Source organism: Lineus longissimus, chromosome 1 (assembly GCF_910592395.1).
Source record: "Lineus longissimus chromosome 1, tnLinLong1.2, whole genome shotgun sequence".
Lineage (NCBI taxonomy): Eukaryota > Metazoa > Nemertea > Pilidiophora > Heteronemertea > Lineidae > Lineus > Lineus longissimus.
The window spans coordinates 8,887,633-8,907,204 of record NC_088308.1 but is presented as its reverse complement, the minus strand read 5'-3'; the positions used below and the strand labels follow the sequence as shown (position 1 = coordinate 8,907,204).

General features: G+C 42.5%; 1 protein-coding gene across 6 annotated transcripts in view; it reads left to right on the top strand.

The window, feature by feature from the left end:
* The first annotated feature begins 601 nt into the window (after positions 1-601).
* Positions 602-19,572, top strand: part of LOC135487889 (ankyrin repeat domain-containing protein 17-like) — a 45,266-nt gene continuing 26,295 nt past the window's right edge. For 2 of the 6 annotated variants that reach the window (XM_064772108.1, XM_064772079.1), the window contains exons 1-16: positions 602-909; positions 2,155-2,323; positions 4,501-4,654; positions 4,982-5,129; positions 5,559-5,706; positions 6,257-6,490; positions 7,065-7,207; positions 7,666-7,870; positions 8,538-8,729; positions 9,104-9,301; positions 9,559-9,686; positions 10,174-10,423; positions 10,884-11,858; positions 13,411-13,700; positions 15,891-16,130; positions 18,052-18,099. In XM_064772108.1, the coding sequence (XP_064628178.1) occupies positions 721-909; positions 2,155-2,323; positions 4,501-4,654; positions 4,982-5,129; positions 5,559-5,706; positions 6,257-6,490; positions 7,065-7,207; positions 7,666-7,870; positions 8,538-8,729; positions 9,104-9,301; positions 9,559-9,686; positions 10,174-10,423; positions 10,884-11,858; positions 13,411-13,700; positions 15,891-16,130; positions 18,052-18,099 (3,711 nt within the window). In that variant the 5' untranslated portion in view covers positions 602-720. Of the gene's footprint in view, positions 910-2,154; positions 2,324-4,500; positions 4,655-4,981; positions 5,130-5,558; positions 5,707-6,256; positions 6,491-7,064; positions 7,208-7,665; positions 7,871-8,019; positions 8,037-8,537; positions 8,730-9,103; positions 9,302-9,558; positions 9,687-10,173; positions 10,424-10,883; positions 11,859-13,410; positions 13,701-15,890; positions 16,131-18,051; positions 18,100-19,572 lie in introns of those variants that run through there. The other 4 variants (XM_064772088.1, XM_064772118.1, XM_064772097.1 and 1 more) reach the window with 4 other exon arrangements.

Below are 19,572 nucleotides of genomic sequence, written 5' to 3'. Positions count from 1 at the left end.
GGGGGGGGGGGCAATTGAACGGCGGGGGGACAATTTAACGGGGCGGGGACAATTTGACCGCAGGCAATTTGACGGGGGCAATTTGCCGGGGGGAATTTGACTGGGGGCAATTTTCTGGCGGGGAATTGTCGGGGGCGGGGGGGGGGGGGCAATTTAGCTTATAACTACATTTAGGTATTAACAATTAATTCTGAATAGCATCAAGAATGAATAAAAAGATGATGAATTGAAGATGTTGATAAAAAACGCATTTTATTAAAGATCCATTTGCTTTTGATGCAAATAAACTAATTCTGAAATTCATTAATTAGTCGCGCCTTAATTATTCATCATCCTTCCCGGTCCCACATGTCCCAAGGGCAGGAACAAGCCCAAAGTTACTTTGTGACAGTGCCTCAACTCGAATTGATTGTACTGTTACTTCCGTGAGTTTGGAACCATCATCTAAATACGTTATTATCATTATTTGATAATAAGAAAAGTTAATTATTTAGTAATTCACCATGTACATAATGTACGCGAACATTCCAATGCCTTTCGTTGCGCATTGGTACGACTATGCGCACTCGGTTACATCCGGGTATCGTGATGAAGACTTTTGTAATGGCGGATTAGGTGGCAACTAATAATGTGGAAAATTGTCAAATTTGATGGCTCATCACTAAATGAAAGACCTAATAGCACGGACGTCAGTTACAGATGTATCTATAATTTCTAAAAATGCAGAATGTTGTGCAAAAATCCGTTTCAGAAAAAGAGGGCGACGGTCTGAATGTGGAGGTTGGTCATGCGACCTTAGGCATTGCACCGTCGTCGCCAAAACTGGCTGAAAAAGCCCCGATTTCACCCCCTATTCCGCAACAGTTCATCACGGATTTGTCTGCTAGTGAGGAAGAAGAAGTGTCCGAGGTAAGACGTTTGATTATAATCCCTTGACGTGCCGTAATGATGTCGGTTTTGAGCCGAGAAAGTAAACGTAAAATGTCCGTCAAGATCGATTTCATGCAGTGCATGGCTGCCATTTCAGCACATGCTTTTCTATACAAAATGCACTGCGTTTTCAGTGCACAGCCAACACTGGTCTGGAATCTATCTCTGTGCATCGCTGTACTTACATGTTATGTATGATGATGTAGCCTACTAACTTGCTTTATTTGTAGCATATTGAATTTTTGCTGCTGTGTTCATTCAGAATAAGAAAGAAGTGTCATTATGGTGTGTTTGGGATGCATTTGATCTGCCATCATCATTCGGGAATAGGCCTTTTTGAAGAGACGAATCGTTCAAAAAACAAATCAAATGCGCACACTCAGAACACGTCAGAAGGCCTAAGCCAACTTCAGACAATGCCTAGAGACACGGCGATCCTTTGTTCAAGGTGAAACGCATGACTTGTCAGCGCCAAAACAAACTTCTTCGAATTCGTCTAATAGTTTACATTGCCATTTCCCACACGCCTGAAACGGGCAAAGATTCTACGCCAAAGAACCTAATACGACACTTAAGAAGTCGGCTTTGAATGGCGACAGTACGGTTTAGACACCGTACCGTCACCACTTCCTGGCCAACTCTGAACTTCTTATCTTAAGTGTCGTATATTAGGGTACATCTCAACTCAAGCAGATCGATTGACCATTCTGGCATTTGGATATTTTTCTTCACTTGGCAAGGCGTTGATTTGACATATAATGACAACCACTAACCAGGGCAGGGCAAGATTGGGAGCACTTATCACTTGCTGACGATTTTGATTTTGTTGATGGAAGAAAGCTTATTAGTGTGAATCATCTTTCATTGTCAGTTTCATCACATCGACCAAGTTGTGAATAAATTGAAAAAAACTCTTGGCCTGGCCAGACAAGACTTTTTGGTGCTGGAATTATTTTAACATGGATGGAATACAAATTATATTTTTTCCTGTGTTGTTTGTACTATTGGCTAATCTTATCAGTGCACTAGCTGAATAAAAATAACGTCTCAGGTGAGGCACTGAACCCACTGAACAGTAAGTAAGCAGTAAGGTTATTGCTCCACATTCGCAGTAGTTAAAAAAATCAGATTCAGATAAAAATACATGTATGCACTGTACGCATATAAGGATGACACTAGAAGTTAAGCTTAAAAATTACCAAATTTCTCTGGTTTTGGTTGCAGGTTGAATCGTTTATTCTTGACCAAGAAGATCCCGATGACAGTGACCCTGGTTTGGATACCTCGCGTTTCTTGCTGCGGTCAGAAACGGAGGCGGGCATGGAAGGGACCGATCTGCGATCAGTTGATCCAGAGACCCAAGCCAGGCTGGAGGCGCTCCTAGAAGCTGCTGGTAGGTGACGATTCCAACACTTTATCCTCAATTGACAGTAGTCAAAAGCGCTCAACCTGCCTTGGAGGAGGAATACTCCCTGGAGTAAATCACCTCCAAGTGCAGTGCGAACGCTGAAGAAGAAGAGGAAGTAAGGAGGCAGTTCGGGGTTCGATTGAATTTTGTTAGATGAGAACTTGCAAGTTTTTGCGTGACGATATTATCATTATGTAAATTAAATCCCTACCATCGAAAGCCAGCCAGAAACTAAAAAGGCTTTTTGAAAGGTGGGATTTGCGATGGGAAGAAGTGAACAAGCTTTGGGGTGTTTATTTATTTACTGATTATTTGATCCCAGGACATAACTTCCTGAACTGATCTGCATCCCTGGCAAAAGTATAAAGATAAACTCGGTCTACATCCGGTCCTAGATTCTCCTAGATTGACACTCTAATGTGCATTATCTTCAATTGTTCACTCTTTGCTTTTGATAACTTATTTTCGGAAAACCTTTACCATTTAGTCAATTGTATCGCCTTTGCATTCTATATTGATCAGTCATTTCAATCAATACCTACATTTGTTATATTATTTTCTGTGTGATCATGTCTCTCATCGAATAACAGTTAACTCCTTATTCGACTTAAGTACTTCTGTTACTGTGACTGTAAGCAAGTGGCATCCACTAGCTTAGGTGGGAGGATCATATTCATGATGCTTTCTCTAGCCAAGGTTTAATGCAAGACCAGTGTTTTCCCTGATGGTGACCGGCACGTTTCAAATGGTGCCACTTGGGCCTGCAGCTGACATCCCTAAATATTGCAAACACCATGTAATTTAAAGCCTACCCTAGTTGAGCCAATCCGAATGATCACATTTCAGTTCTAGTGGCCACAGACACTTTGAAGAATCATGTGTCAGATGTATGTGGCATTATGACCTATGACCTTGACCTTGGCATGTAACCTTCAACTACATTACTAAGTCAGATGCTGATGACTCATTCGGACTTTCATGAAAAAAGATCACGATCTACAGTTATTCTATGGCCATAGCTTTTGACCTTGACCCCACATGTATGTCTCAATAAAGGCAATATTAAAGTTAATACGTGGTGCTTATATAATATTCATCCCTTCTTGGTATTACTGATCTGATGGAGAAAGAGTTCAGAATCAGATGGATGGAGAGCTGCCACTTCACCCAAAAGGCAAGATGGTATTGGTCTCCATTTTAGCTCCACCCTCGCGTGTTCGGTGAGACAGTCAATACCTCCAGTTCAATATGACTTCCTATTCCTTAAAAAAAGGATGATATAAAATATGAAAACATAGTTCTAAGTAATCAGTTGTCAGTTCATTGCTATGGTCCAGTTGCCGTGGTGATACATGTAACTTTCATGATCCAGTTGCCACGGTGATAACTTTCCTGGTGACGCTACTGGTTTTTGTGAATTCCTTGATAATGACCTAGTCTTCATGACAGGAACCAAAAATGTATTTTCACACCAACATTGCATTACATGTAGCGTCATGCACCGCATTGATCTTCTATATAATTCTTCTTTGCTCATCGCCTTATCATGTGTATCATTGGGTTATCAGGGTATTATGACACACATGATATTACCAAGGTAACAATGCATATTGGTGATGAGACTCATGGCAGTAACCTATGAGGTTGTTTTGCTCCTCCCCTTCATACATGACGCACTGCTGTTACTAGATCAGCAATAATGGATGAGGAAGCTGGCTTGATCTGTATTTGCTAGTTGATACGCTAGCTAGTAGCTGCACACAATGTAGGGCAAGGTTCTGATTACCAGGACTTTTGACGTTGAAACAACTGACGTAGTTTCTGATATATCTGCACCAAAACCGTTGTCATGGCTAAAAACTTATCATGCCAACTCCCTCAAAGTCATACGTCTTTTCTCGCATTCAGCCAGATTCACGTCTCTTGTGTTTCATCTCTTTCAGGTATAGGCAAATCAACTACAAGTCGACATATCTCATAGCTTCTGTTATGTCTAAAAGGATTTTGACATCTCTTTTGTATTGTCTCTTTCGGATTGGAAAATTATCAACTTTAAGTTTGACTTATGCATCTCTTGGCTTCTGTTTATGTTGTTTAGGATTTTGACAAATATCTCTTGTATTGCTTCTGATGTCATATCTCTTTTGTTATATCTTTTTCAGGCATTGGCAAACTCTCAACTTCTGATGGCAAGGCATTTGCTGATCCTGATGTGCTACGGCGGCTGACATCCTCCGTCAGCTGTGCCCTGGACGAAGCCGCCGCGGCCCTGACCAGGATGAGGGCAGAACAGCAGGGACAAAACGGTCAAGAAGGGTGAGTTTATAGTTGCTCCTGAATGCGATGTTGCATTTTGCAACTTAGAAATGTCTTGGAATACTGACTACTGTGACCAGAGCCTGTGGGCGGCACGCCAGAGTGGGCTCAGTAATGCCTACAGTTTTCCTTACGAAATCATGCACACTTCACTATTGGAGACATTCGCCGCCAAGCCAGGCTGTCCAAGGTATCGCTGTCATCACGACATCAGCCCATGCCTTTTGCAGATAAGATAAAATATATGATGCAATGGTTATCAGTATTGAATGACTTGAATATTTCCACAAAATCGTGCAAGTGTTGCCATATTCTTTATTTTTTCAGGCGTTCGCTTGCGGAGGCTTGTAGCGATGGTGACATTGGGGCTGTGAGGAAGCTATTGGATGAAGGTCGTAGCGTTCATGAGACTACTGAAGAGGGTGACAGTCTGCTCTCCCTGGCCTGCTCTGCTGGATATTATGAGCTGGCACAGGTAAATATTTCCTGAATTAAATTGATGACTTGTTGTCTTTTGGTACTGTATACCGTAAAATCTCAGCAGACGTTTTATTTGCACAGATTTCGCAAGTACACACGATTCGGGAAAATAGAAAAAAAAGGAAAAAAAAAACAAGAGGAAATTCTTTCTTAAAAATACACCTAAATATAAATCAATGAATTGAAATTTTTTAATTCTTGCTAATTCCAAATTTGTCATTTTACAGAAGTTCAGAGGAACTCTGTTAGTGATATAGGCTTAGATTTTATAATATACTCGGAGTGAGAGTGGAAAATAAGTTGTATACTTTGAAATCCTTGCCTTCTTTCTTTACCTCGATTCATGTGGGCGTACCTTAATCCAAAGAGAGGATTACGTGTTAAAAGTAAGGGCTGATTGATGATAAAATTAATATCTTTCTAGGTTCTGCTGGCGATGAGGGCAAATGTTGAAGACCGAGGCATCAAAGGTGATTGTACGCCATTGATGGAAGCAGCGAGCGGCGGATTTGTTGATATTGTCACTCTTCTCATTGCCCATGGAGCAGACGTGAATGCTCAGTCGTCTGCAGGTAAGACCTTTTCACACTTTGAGCCTGCTGTGTTTTCTCTTGCTTTGAGCATTTTGCTGGTACCACTCCATTTTGTCACCAGTTGGGCTAATTGGCCTGGTGTCCCTGTCGTCTGCCAACGAGGAGACGGTCATGTTGAGGTTCTTGCCCCTGGTCTAGGTTGCAGAAAAGGAGGAATACCTGTTTTGCGTCATCAGCTTGTGGCAATGGAAAGTGCCTAAGGTCACCAACAATTTGAAGTATCTGGTAATAAACGAACCCCAGGACTTTTGGTTTCACAGTCCAATAATACCTTACCCACCAAACCATGCCACCCTTCAGCACTTGGATGTGAATTCTGCCAGTTCCTCTGCTGTATGGACAACTGGTACACCACTAAAGATAAGCGATTGACTTCGGAATTTGGGGAAGTGCAGTCATTGAATACCATGATTATTATAAGGACGATGATAACAAACATCTTTTCTTGTTTACTCATTTCATTATAAAAACAGATCTGTTTAAGATATTTTTGATTGCTCGGCTCATGCTACCTTATTGGATATTCCAGGCAACACCCCCCTCCACTACGCCGCATGTGGTGGATACGCTGATGTTGTGCGCGTCCTGATCAAGGCAGGGGCCAACGTGGAGGAGCATAACGAGAACGGGCACACTCCTCTGATGGAAGCTGCCAGTGCTGGCCACGTTGGCGTGGCCAAGATTCTGCTCGAGTCTGGTGCTGGCATCAACACACATTCAAACGAATTCAAGGAGAGCGCTCTCACGCTTGCTTGTTACAAAGGTAATTTACGATTTACAGCACAAGTGGGGAAATAAGTAAGAATGACTGCTCCAATTTTCTGATGTGGTCGCTCCTGATATTGGCACAAAAGTAATTTAGAAAAAACCCGACTTGGTGATGACCAATGATCTAAAGGGATGGCAGGACATTTTGTGAAATATCCTCGATTGTGCAAGAACAAGAAATATGCAAGTTAGATTGCAGTATTGAGAGCCTCCCATGCTCCGTGAATAGAATTCAAAAATATGATTGTTAAATCGGAGTCATAAGTGTTCAACTTAGCTGGCCTGAAATTCCTTTTGGAGATATTTGTATATTGTGAGCGTTATAGTGTTAGTTGGTGTTGACGTACATGTAAACTCAAGTCCCCGACTGCAATAGAGTTTATGCACAACACCAGACTGGCACCATTTGCCAGACAGGGGAGCCCTAGAAGTTCATGTGGTGCACTGCATTAGTACTACAGATAGAGGTGACCCCGGGCCCTATTGGGCAGCACCCATTCACTTGTTCCCTGGGAACGGATTATACGTGTTAAAGAATGACATTTCAACTTCTGTATTTAAAATTTCAGGCCACCTCGAGATGGTGAAGTTCTTGCTTGAAGCAGGCGCCGACCAGGAGCACAAGACTGACGAGATGCACACGGCGTTGATGGAGGCTTCGATGGATGGCCACGTGGAAGTAGCGAGGCTCCTGCTTGACAGTGGAGCACAGGTAATGACCTGTTAGTGATCTGAAAGACTGGTCAACCTCCTGTGTATTCATATTCCCCTGGAGGCTGTAGCACCAGGCTCATAATCAGGCAATCGTGGTTTCAACTCGCTGAAGGATAAACGCTTTTGGTACCCAAATGTATTGGAACAATCTCTTCAGGCAAGAGTGCACACCAAACAAAATGAAGTGTTTTGTTGGTACTCTTGAGACGGAAACAGGAAAAACATAGGCCTCGACAACAGAATAGACCGTGAGACAACAGAATAGACCGTGATTAGATTACTCTACCTTTCAGTTGGTTTAAGGCCCATCAATGCTTCTGAACTGAATGCGGACAGTCTATTGTATTTATAGCTACGAGATGCTTCAATTGTTGTAGCCATTCCAAAGAGCAGATCTTATAATCATCCTCATCCCGCATCTCTTGTTGTTCAAAAACATTGTATTTTCGATTCAAGGTGAACATGCCAGCAGATAGCTTCGAGTCACCCCTGACTCTGGCAGCCTGTGGTGGCCACGTTGAACTTGCAAACCTGCTCATCGAGCGTGGTGCCAACCTGGAAGAGGTGAACGACGAGGGCTACACGCCGCTGATGGAAGCTGCCAGGGAAGGACATGAGGAGATGGTTGCCCTGCTCCTAGCCCATGGTATGTCGTCACAAGGTAATCCTGGGCTCATGGAGCCAGCAGTTTTCTGTGTAAATGCTACAGTGTTGGATGGTGTGGAGCAAAGTGGCTTCCTGGTTTAGGGTGTCTGGCTCTCAGTCCAAGGGTCATGGGTTTGAGTCCTGGTCTGGTTGCTGCTTCGTCCTTCACGGATCAAGCTGAAGTAAGTGCCGAGTTAGCTGCAGCTGCTTGATACTTTTTAGTACCCCTGTTGAGACTGTCGTCGTGATAATCAGACAGACCCAGGTCAGTTCAAAAGTGCTGTAGAAAACCTTGCCTTAAAAGTACTGGTATTATTTTTCGTGAGCTTGAAATCTCAGAAATACTGTGTTTAAGGAAAAAACACAGACCTGGCAGGTCTCTGCACAAAAATTGAGACCGGCAGATTGGAGCTAAAGTGTAGGCCAAACCTACGGCACTTTGGCCGAATCGGGTAGGGTGAAAACTTTTAAAATATTCATCAAACCTGTGTGGTTGTAAGGGCAGCTTCTTCTATTAAATCTCTCTGTCTATTTCTATTTTCCAAAAATTTGCATGTTACATTACATTACTTTGGCTCAGGAAGGGATAACTACTGTTCACTTGCCCTTATTCATGCATGATTTGGAGAGTGTAGTCCCGATTCATGGATCTATAAATCAATTTATCTTCAATAATTTCTTAGGAGCTGACATCAACGCGCAGACAGAGGAAACCCAGGAGACAGCCCTTACCCTTGCGTGCTGCGGTGGCTTCCTTGAGGTCTCTGACTTTCTCATCAAGGCTGGCGCTGACATCGAGCTCGGCTGCAGTACTCCGCTCATGGAGGCCGCCCAGGAAGGACACCTCGATCTGGTTAGATACTTGCTCAAGTCAGGTGAGGACGTTTTCAGTTTGTGATGGCTAATGTAGGCCTTACATATGACAAAATTTGTCTGCTAATATTAAAAACTGTAAGTAACTTGGTACAAGTTGCTATAAACTAAAAGTACAAGTTTCATTTCCCAATCAAACTATGTCTTTTCGTGATTTTTTTGCGAATTGAGGTTATTTGTATAGTGTATCAAAATAAAACGCCACTTAAAATTTGTTTACAGTTTTACCATGTTTACAGGATTCCAAACAAATGCAAATTTTATGGGTTTACAGAATTTCTTTTCGTTCCTCCCAAAAAGTATTTTCATGCAGTGGATACGCCAAAATGTGCATGCATTCTCAGCGTGAACTAATCGATATTTTGCTCGTATCCAGGAGCCAACGTGCATGCCCAGACCGGAACTGGCGATACTGCCCTGACGTATGCTTGCGAGAACGGCCACACCGAAGTGGCGCGAGTGCTGCTGGAACACGGTGCCAACCTTGAGCACGAATCGGAGGGTGGCAGGACACCGCTCATGAAGGCTGCCAGAGCTGGTCATCTCTGCACTGTGCAATTCCTCATCAGCAAGGGTGAGTGGTGCAGAAAATAAAGACAAGTGATAGAGGAAAGGAGCTTGTAACAGATAAATTCCTTTTTTGCCCCCCCCCCAAAGTACCCTAAAACATCAAATGCTGTGCCCTAATGAACCATGAACGGTTCACAACTCCTGGCAGGAGAATTATGGTCAATGTAGGAGTGACTCGGGCAAATATGAAAAAGAGTGAGGTGTATTGATCCGTTTATGATTGCATATCCAACTCTCTGACCATTTGTTGTTTTTTTCCAGGTGCTGGTGTGAACAGGACGACCTCCACCAACGATCATACTGTGCTATCTCTTGCTTGTGCTGGCGGACACCTGCCCGTCGTGGAGCACTTGCTGCAGAACAAGGGCAACCCTGCCCACCGTCTCAAGGTAAGTCATTGATGACCTGAAAGCTAGATCAAAAGTTTCTCTTCGAAAAAGGAAAAAGTCTTGCCGTTGATATTTGTAGAGTAACGTCTGCCTGCTGAATTCTTGTATTGAATACAAGATCTAGTGTTTTGAAGATTATAGTTTGCGGTTTTAATGAAATGGGGACTTTGAGGTGGCGTTATTTAGCTACCCTATAGCAATACCTCCCATTCGATTTTCTCTTTGCGGTTTTAATGAAATTGCATCTTTGGGTTGGCGTTATTTAGCTCCCCTATAGCAATACCTTCCATTCGATTTTCTCCGTGCGGCACTGAGTTTTGTGAATTGATTGTTATGAAAAGATGCAAAATTAAGATGTTGCTGTAGTTGATCCACATAGACCTTTGTCCGAACAGATCAAAGTTTGACCCGAAAGGAATTTTCTGTTGTTCAGAAAATGCTTACCTGATTTTATAATCCAAGCACTAAATCGTCCTCTTCCTTGCAGGATGGTTCCACCATGCTGATCGAGGCTGCCAAGGGTGGCCACACGGATGTCGTCAACCTGCTCCTCGACTTCCCCGGTAGTGTGTTCGCTCCTTGCCCGAACAATGAGCTGGCCTTCACTCCAGCGGATAGTCACCTGAACGAGCTGCCGAGGGTACCGATGCAGGGCCTAAACAACGTCGTCCCACCCCAGGATCCAAACTGTATTACGACAAGTTGTGCTAATATGTTCATGCCAAACATACCAACTTGTGAGTATCTTGCCCTTGACTGTGACCTTTGAAATATTACCTTTTAGTAAAAAATCTGCTGAGAAAAACTATTTGAAAGTTTGTTGAAGTGAAGTTTGGTGTTAGGAATTTATAACAAACTGGAGCTGGCAGCTGTGGTTTTGTGGGAAATGACAGATCCAAACTGTATTACTACAAGTAGTGCTAATATGTTCATGCCAAACAAACAAATTTGTGAGTATCTAAGCCCTTGGCTGTGATCTTGAAAGTTTGTTGAAGTGTCCTTTGGTTTGAGGAATTGATACCAAACCAGAGGTATTGATTGTCTTGCCAAACACTGAGAGGGCGGATCTAAAATGTGGGGGAAAACTGTGTTGGGAGTTGTGGTTTGGGCGAGACAACGAAATGTGCATGCAACATGGGAGTCATTTGAAATGTAAAAAAAAACTATGTTGATGATTAATTTTCGTGTATCTTTCAGCTTTACCTCACAGTCCAGGGCAAGTGACGCTGAAAGACTTCAACCTCGCTGGGAAGACCACGGACCAGATCCGTCAGAACATGCAGAAGTCATTCGCCCGAGCCAAAGCCAAACTAACAGAGGCGGACAGCCAAAGCAAGATCAGCGTGCAATCAGAGGGCGACACCTGTAGCATCAGTAGTTCATATGATTATGAGAAAAACTACCAGGATACGGGATCGCCGTTGTCGTTTGATTTAGATGACCAGACCGATATGAAAGCGTCCGAGCGCTTGGAAGCATTTATAAACAAAATGATGAAAAAGGCGGAACTTCTCAATACGACACGGGAGGAACAGATACTGAAGAAGCAGCAGATACTAGAAGAGCTCCAGAAGGTAGAAAGGGAACTGAAGGAGAAAGCTCAAGCTCAATTCTTGCTGAGTGCCCAACAGCGCCCAGACCAGGTCCAGCCCTTCACACCCCAGTTGGACGATTCGATCGAGTCAGAGGACCTATTGCTGGCGCAGCAGATCCAAAAGCTGCAACTCAACCCCATGTCTGCCAAAAACCACCAATGGTCGTCACCGCAGGTTGAAGCGTTGCTTGCCGGCATTCCCGATGAACAATTTGACGGGTGTTTGAAAGTTGTTGGTACTTGTGTTAGTCAGAGTACGAACAGTTCCACGGATAGTGGAATCACGGCCGACGTGGAGACGAAAAATAAGAAAAATTCCCTAGATCAGGATATGGGTAGCCTCCCTGATATGCCCGATGGGGAGAGTGATACGGATTTAGACCAGGAGGAGTTGGGGTTGCCGAGCAGGACCGATGGCGATGGTGGAGAAGCGACTAGTGATGGGCTGGCGATGACTCAGCAGGATGAGGAGTATCTACAGCAGGATGAGGAGTATCTGCAGCAGCAAGGGCTCATGGTGGCCGCGCCGGCCATGACGCTGCATGAAACGCTAGGCGATATTGCCAATATGGGTGCTGGTAAGTGCGAGAAATTCTGGAATAGCCAATTAAAAAATATAAAGCATGAGATGCTTGTGAACTTAGTGAAAATTGTCTGCTGTAGAGGCCGGAAAGATAACTTGACAGGCGACCATCAGCGCAAGTATTGCTGTCCACGTTTTTAGCTCACCTCTTAGCAGAGGTGAGCTTATCCCATACCGTGGCGTCCGTCGTCCGTCGTCGTCGTCGTCGTCGTCGTCGTCGTCGTCCGTCTTCGTCCGTCGTCCGTTAGCAGGGCACGTTTCGTAACTGTTAGAGCTATTGAGTTGAAACTTGGTACACATGTACCCTTATGTAATGACACCTTGGAGACCAAGTTTCGGTCTGATTCGTTTCATGGTTTGTCCACCAGGGGGCCAAACGTTAAAAGTGAAAATGTGCAATATCTCCCTTAATAGTAGTCGGGAAATTTTGAAAAAAATATGGTAGGTACTTCTAGCAAAGGTGCATCATATATCCTCCGGGTTTTTGATTTGACCTCCTTTTCAAGGTCACAGAGGTCAAATGGTGTAAATTGGCCGTTAGGATGTAACGATGGCACGTTTCTAAACTGCAATGACTATTGATACCAAATTTGTTACACATTTACCCCTTAGTCAGGTGATCTCAGGGACCAAAGTTTGGTCCAATATGATTCACCACTTGACCACCAGGGGGCAAAATCCAAAAACCTTAAAAATGTGATTATTCCTTAACTTCTTGCCCGATTGCCACCAATTTGATATCATGGGTACATCTAACCACCAATCAGTATATGTCACACAGGTTTTCAATTTGACCTTCTTGTCAAGGTCACAGAGGTCAAATGACGTAAATTCGCCGTCAGGCCGTAACTATGGCACGTTTCTTAACTGCAATGACTATTGATCACAAATTAAGTACACATGTACCCCTTGGTCAGGTGATCTCAGGTACCGAAGTTTGGTGCGATCTGATTTGCCGTTTGGCCTCCAGGGAGGGGGCCAAATCCTAAATTCATCAAAATGCTATTATTCCTAGTAATGACTTGCCCGATTGGCACCAATTTTATATCATAGGTACATCTAATTCTAACAACCATTCAGTGTGTCACCCGGGTCTTCTTTGATTTGACCTACTTTTCAAGGTCACAGAGGTCGAATGTACTGTAAATTGGCCATTTTGGGGAAATTGTAATTGCTTGGACCTACATCAAACCTAACACTACATGACACAATACCATGCTCTTTATCCATCTTTCCTCCACATGAGGTGAGCACAATGGCCCTGGCCATTTCATTGATTTCCGCCCCACTGCAGGACTACAATACAAAGCCCCAGCACGTCGAAGTTTGAATTCGGCTAAAAGAAGGTGAAGACAAGACATTCCTGCACTTCTGTTCTGTAGTGTGGAGATTCTATATTTGTCTTTTGATTGAACATGCAATCACCATTGCTGAAGTTCTCCCACGCACAGTCCCATTTCTAAAAATCTTTTGATGCCATTGAAGTTACCGAGTACAAAAATTTTGCATGGTCCAGTGTAACGTAATGTTTTCAATTATTGTTTCAGGTCTGACCCAAACAACAGCAACAATCGAGGCCAGTCAGAAAAATTTATTTGGCACCCTGCCACAGATGGGTCCGGTGAGTAATCCGCCTCTGCCAACCATCAACTTGGTGAACACGGTCGGGGTCCAACATCCGAGTCTTGGCCAGCATCATACTGCCTTCAGTACGCAGCAGATCAACTTCACTGTGCCGCCACAGACCAACTTTACTAACCTCCAACCGGCCACGACATTCAACTTTCAGGCACCAAATCTCAACATTCAACAATTGAATATGGTCGGCTCGCAGCAGGTAGGGACCATACATCTCGTTGATCCTTTCCAGAGCTACAAGCTACATTCTAACCCTAACCTCTCTGTCATGTGTGGTGAGTGGTAGTGCGTGCTAATCGCCTTTCTACTGGCTTGAACCCTTCATAGACTTGTAAATTGTACCCACCCAAATTTTAGACAAGTATGTTTGTAACTCTTGGAGAGAGACTTCTGAACAGCAACATCTAGTTTTGACAATCAGTGGTAATGTCAGCTTCAATCACCCACCACTTGTCATCTGAGCTAAGCTAACTGCTGTTTTATTAGCTTTAACTCCCAATGGACTTTAGAGTCTTCCCACCCCTACTTTAGAGACATGAAATAAGGAACTCATTCCTCTTCGTTGAGATAGACTTCTGTCCAGCAGTAACGAGAGAGAGTGGTGTTTTGACAATCCTTGATGATGTCAACTCTTGGTAATGAGTACAGTAGGTTCTGTAGCATAATAGTTTTACACTGGCTTGTAGACTTTAGAAACTATGGCTAGCTCGTTACCATTAGGAAATATGGCTATTCCATTACTTCATCAAACATGAATGTTTGTACATGTATAATGAAATAACTATGTATGGAACATTATGGTCTGTTGAGGGGCTCATATGTGATTTCGACCTGTGACACGACATGTTGGCCATTCTGCATAGGACTTGGGTTTCATAGTTTATTACTTATAAGACCAAAAGACAAGTAATGATTGACGTATTAAAACTTGGTAACCAGTATCCCTTCCCTATCCCAAGACTCCAATAGTCACTTTCACTGGCCCCTGATACCTGACATGGTTGGAAGAAGCACGTGAATCACCTGGTAGCTTGGACCTCTGGATTTTACCTCGCTATGATTGCTGTGACACACATTTTCAGTTGCGTTTGCGTGAATTTATTTCATTTCCTACACACTCTGCATGGCTTTGTGCGAATCGTATACATGAGGGGTGGGTTTGTTTGGTGTGGGGATGATGCGCAGTTCTGTATAACCTACCACTTCTTAGCTACAATAGTGACCATTAGTGTACATAAATACTATTTCTTCTTGTTATAACGCTGGTCAACTTAATTCTCAGTATAACTATTTAACTGCCCTTGAAGACACGTTGCCTCTATAGAATAGCTGAATGGGAATTATTTTCAATAAAGGAGTGGGCTTCATGTCATCTTGATAACACGACTACAAGCTGATTTCCATTGCTGTTGTAGAAGGGGGGTAATCATCACGGGTCTTCTCTGTGGAATGGGAAAAATGTGGAATTTCCATGATGGGAATTACATGTATTACTGTGGTTCTCTTGAATTGTCTTCTTTAAAATGCTTCAAACCAAAAACAAAGATATCGTTTGGACAGAAATCTGTGTGAAAGTTATTGTGGAGGGTTAAACACTTGGGGGATAACTTCCGATTGCATGGTTGTCTTCACTGCCAACATTGATATGAGGCACTCGAGCATTGTCTATATGATTGGAGGATGATTAGACCGCAGTCGGGTATGATTTTTGAAGACACTTCCTGGTCGATGCATAAAAATGGTGCATGTGTCCTGCTGAGAAGGAAGTGCTGCTTTTCATTTCATTTTATTTCTTGCGGAGAATTTGCATACATCACAATGACTTGCTGTGCACTGAAGCATGAACTGTAATGAACGTGTTTTAATCTTTTAAGTTAACGTTTTGCTTTTGTATTTGATGGATATGATTAACATTTTACACTTACGGGACAACCTAACACTTAACTTTTCTAATGTGAGATGAAACTATTGGATTCTATAGAGAACTTGCAACCTTACTAATATATGTATGATATCATTCATGACTGGTCTAACTGCCAATCTATAATAGAAGTTGAAATCGTTATCTTAGATTGTTAAATGTTCGTGGGTACCAATAAGAGGTAAAATTAGATTGTTTTCAGTGAGAGATGTTAGCAGCACTAATTCGTCTCCTTGTAGATTGTCTTATGTTTGTGAATAATGACTAATGTGGTATCATTTCTATACTGTAAACCATAGAATTGTCACGCCTATTAATTTTCACAATTGGCTGATGCTGAAAGTTCTCTTGGTTTTTACTGTCAAAAAATATTTTTATTGCCAAAAACTGCAAAAATAAAACACCTACAAAAATTTGGTGGTTCATGGTATTCAGCTATTTGACTTTTCCGTCCATTCTTCGTTCTAGGTCGGGAACATGAATCTGCAGCAGACGCCCATGATAACAACCCAATACACAAACACTGTGACAACCTCCCAGACAGGCGTCAACTCCCAGCACAACTACTTCACTGTGCAACAGCAACTAAAAACACAGCAGCAGGCGCAGCAGATTCTTCAACAGCAACTGCAGCAGTTGAAGCTGCAGCAGGAACAGCAGCAGGTCGTGCAACAGCAACAGCGTCTGCAACATCAACCGCAGTCACCGGTGAGTGTCGTGTGTTTTCAGTTGTCTCCGTGTCTTAAGTAACGCAGCAGGTGACTTAGACAGATAGTACTTGCGTTCATCAATGATCTTTGTCAATCAGTGAAGGAAAGGGCCATCCAGTGTTGTTGTAACTTTGCAAGAGCTGTCCTATTGTATGTGGTGGCACATTGAAAGAGTGTTGGAATTATGATCAGAAGGTCCTGGGTCTGAGGCTTGGCCATGCCACATGTTACTTTCACCTGGCCTGAAATCACTGTTGTTGTAACTCTGCAAGAGTTGTCATATCATAACGCATCGCGGGGTGGCACAGTAGAAGAGTGTCGGACTTGTGATCAGAAGGTCCTGGGTGTGATCAGAAGGCCATGCGGTACTTTCATCTGGCCTGAAATCACTGTTGTTGTAACTCTGCAAGAGCTGTCATATCATAACACATCGTGGGGTAGCACAGTAGAAGAGTGTCGGACTTGTGATCAGAAAGTGCTGGGTGTGATCAGAAGGCCACGTGGTACTTTCATCTGGCCTGAAATCACTGTTGCTGTAACTCTGCAAGAGCTGTCATATCGTAACGCATCCCGGGGTAGCACTGTAGAAGAGTGTCGGACTTGTGATCAGAAGGTCCTGGGTGTGATCAGAAGGCCACGCAGGACTTTCACCTGGCCTGAAATCACTGTCATTGTAACTCTGCAAGAGTTGTCGTAACGCATCGCGGGGTAGCACAGTAGAAGAGCGTCTGGCTTGTGTTCGGAACATCATGGGTCTGGCTTGTATTCGGAACATCATGGATTTGAGACTCTGTCAGTGCCATTCCCTCCCTTCCAACTGGCCTAAAATGGCAAATTGTAGCACAGCATTTGTGCTCCTTGGGTTTCTACATAAATATCTTGTGAATAACGCTGGTGAATGAATGTGAAGCACACTTTGAGACAGTACAGTACGGTTTAAATTGCAGTATAAGATTAGCACTTAATAGTAGTACTTGACTATAAATACCTTGTTACTCCAAATGGGGCATCCATGTATGTCACTCACATTCACAAGTTTCCTTGTACAGTTTATCATTGACTGTACATTGATTATTGATGTTCTATGTACTATCTGTTTTGGTTGTCTGTTGTGCTACTGTTTGTTGTAATATTTGTAACCCTGCAGTCTGCTTAGAGCTGTCTTTGCTCATCGCTAAGTATAACTTTCACCATGTCCGGTACAGCAATAAACTGAGTCTGTTGGTGTTACCTTTACCCAACTCTTCTCAGTGGTTGTGCACCTACACTTTAGGCAGAGTTTACATGGAAGTCATAGTTTACATAGAAGTTGTGTTGTTTACATATGAGTCACAGACTACACAGAAGTTGTGCTTTACATAGAAGTTACAAGTGGTTAGAAGTAATGGTTTACATAGAAGTCGTGTAACAAAATTGGTATTCGAAGTGACACACATGAAGCCTGAACATTGGATTTGGAAATGACTTGATTATTCTTCACATTTACACGTGAATCGTAACATGTGACAGTGTGACTTCTGTGTACACTATGTGACTCGTGACTTGTGACAGTGTGACATCTTTGTACTCGGCTGGAGAAGTCGATATGTAACATTATTAAGAGTTGTGTAAAATGTGTGTTCTATCGAATTGTTTCTGAATGTGGTCGATTCTGAGGATCAATATACGAAAAATACCTGAATTGTGCTTTAATGAAATTTCAATCTCAACGAGACAAACTGAGGATGTGATAGAAAACATTCAACTTGCCAAAACTCTTTGTCTTTGTGTTTAAAGCCTTTAAGAAACATTTGTCATCTTGTAATTCTTGGAAGCACTGACGTAGCAGTATTAAATGAAAGTGTTGAGTGTCGAAATAAAACTGATGACCTATTTTAGATGTTGGCAAAAGACAATCTTATGATTTTATTATGTTGTAGATGACACACGATGACATGATGACTGATCTAGAATTGGACGCTTTTCCGGTAAATCTCACCTTCTATTTGACCAAATCCTCATTGATTATTCCTTCAAATTGTCTGCTACCTTCTCATAATATTCTCTAATATCACCTGATGGTCAGGGGTTGACAATCGGTGTCGGTTACAATTTCATTTATGCATTGGATTTGGATTAGTAGCCCTTTCGCTGCACAAACCCAATTTTTTTATTCAGCTTGCTAGAGTCGAACTTAGCATTAGCAATTTTTGCTGGTTTATGCCTGTTTAGTCTAAAACGCGTCGGAAGAATATTTTAAGTGGCTAGTCGCAGACCGATGTACAGCCGCACACTGGAGATTTTAGTTGGGTTACTGATTGGTGTACATCCACACGTTTCAACTAGTAGAGAGAATTGAGTGGAACAAATTGCCGCTGGGCATCCATTTTGATTTTGGTGGCCGATCTGCTCTCATCCGCAGCAAAAGGGTTAATAAGTGCAAATTTTTATTTCCTCAATGAACTGAGTGAATCAAATTTTAAATGTGGGATGGCACAGTTCACCAGCTAACAGCGGTTTGGTGAATGTGATGAAGTACCTGTGTAACTGAAACTTGCTTGTTGTGTTTTTTTATGGGTTCAAAATGAATGAGATTATAGTCAAAATATAAAATGGTATTGCACTGTTTGGTAATTGTCCACCCCTGCATACATGTAGCTTCAGTTGATTTGAACATGTAGTCGTTTTGTTATGTACAGTTCATTTAACATACCACCAGTTCCACCTCCTTCCTCTTAACTTCGGCTGTAGCTCTGAATGGTTAGATTAGATCACTCATCGTCATTTAACTTAACTTGAATTCATACTTTAAAAATTTCCAGGTAAAAGTCTCATCTTTCCTCATGAATTTCTGGCTGTGCAATTGCTTGGTGTTGGGCATTAAACGCCTTTTCGGTATAAAATGATTAAGGTTTTTCTTTTGGGTTGTAGAGTGATCTTCTCCTGCTTTTGACTAGTTTAGAATGTCTGTTTAGTGCCTTGCATCCCTGAAATAGCTCTGGTGTGTGTGGCCGGGGAGGGGATTAAGCTTGCTACTAGGAATGAGATGATTTCTGAAACCTATGCTCGCAAAATTTTGAGATTTATCACCAAATTCAACATCAATCTCTGAAAACTTTATTTAAAGGCTGGTGAGAATTCTAAGTTTGCCTGCAAAGAAAGCTTTGAATTTAGGTTATTTTATAATTGCATGCATTTACTTCAAGAATTTATGACATTTGTTTGTGGTATGCTGGACAGCTTCTTGGTGTAAGGTCTTGTTCCTTTCTCCCCTGAAATGATTTTACGAGACCAAGAGTAAAAGAGTACTCTCTGATAGAAGGTGCCCATTGTATGAAACAAAAATTGGTTAAGTCATGTCAAATCTTTTCATGAGCAGTAATAATCTTCTGTGTTGGTGAACGTGAGAAGTTTCAAGTTGACCTCGGGATATTGTCAGAGCAGTGGTTGGATATAATTTC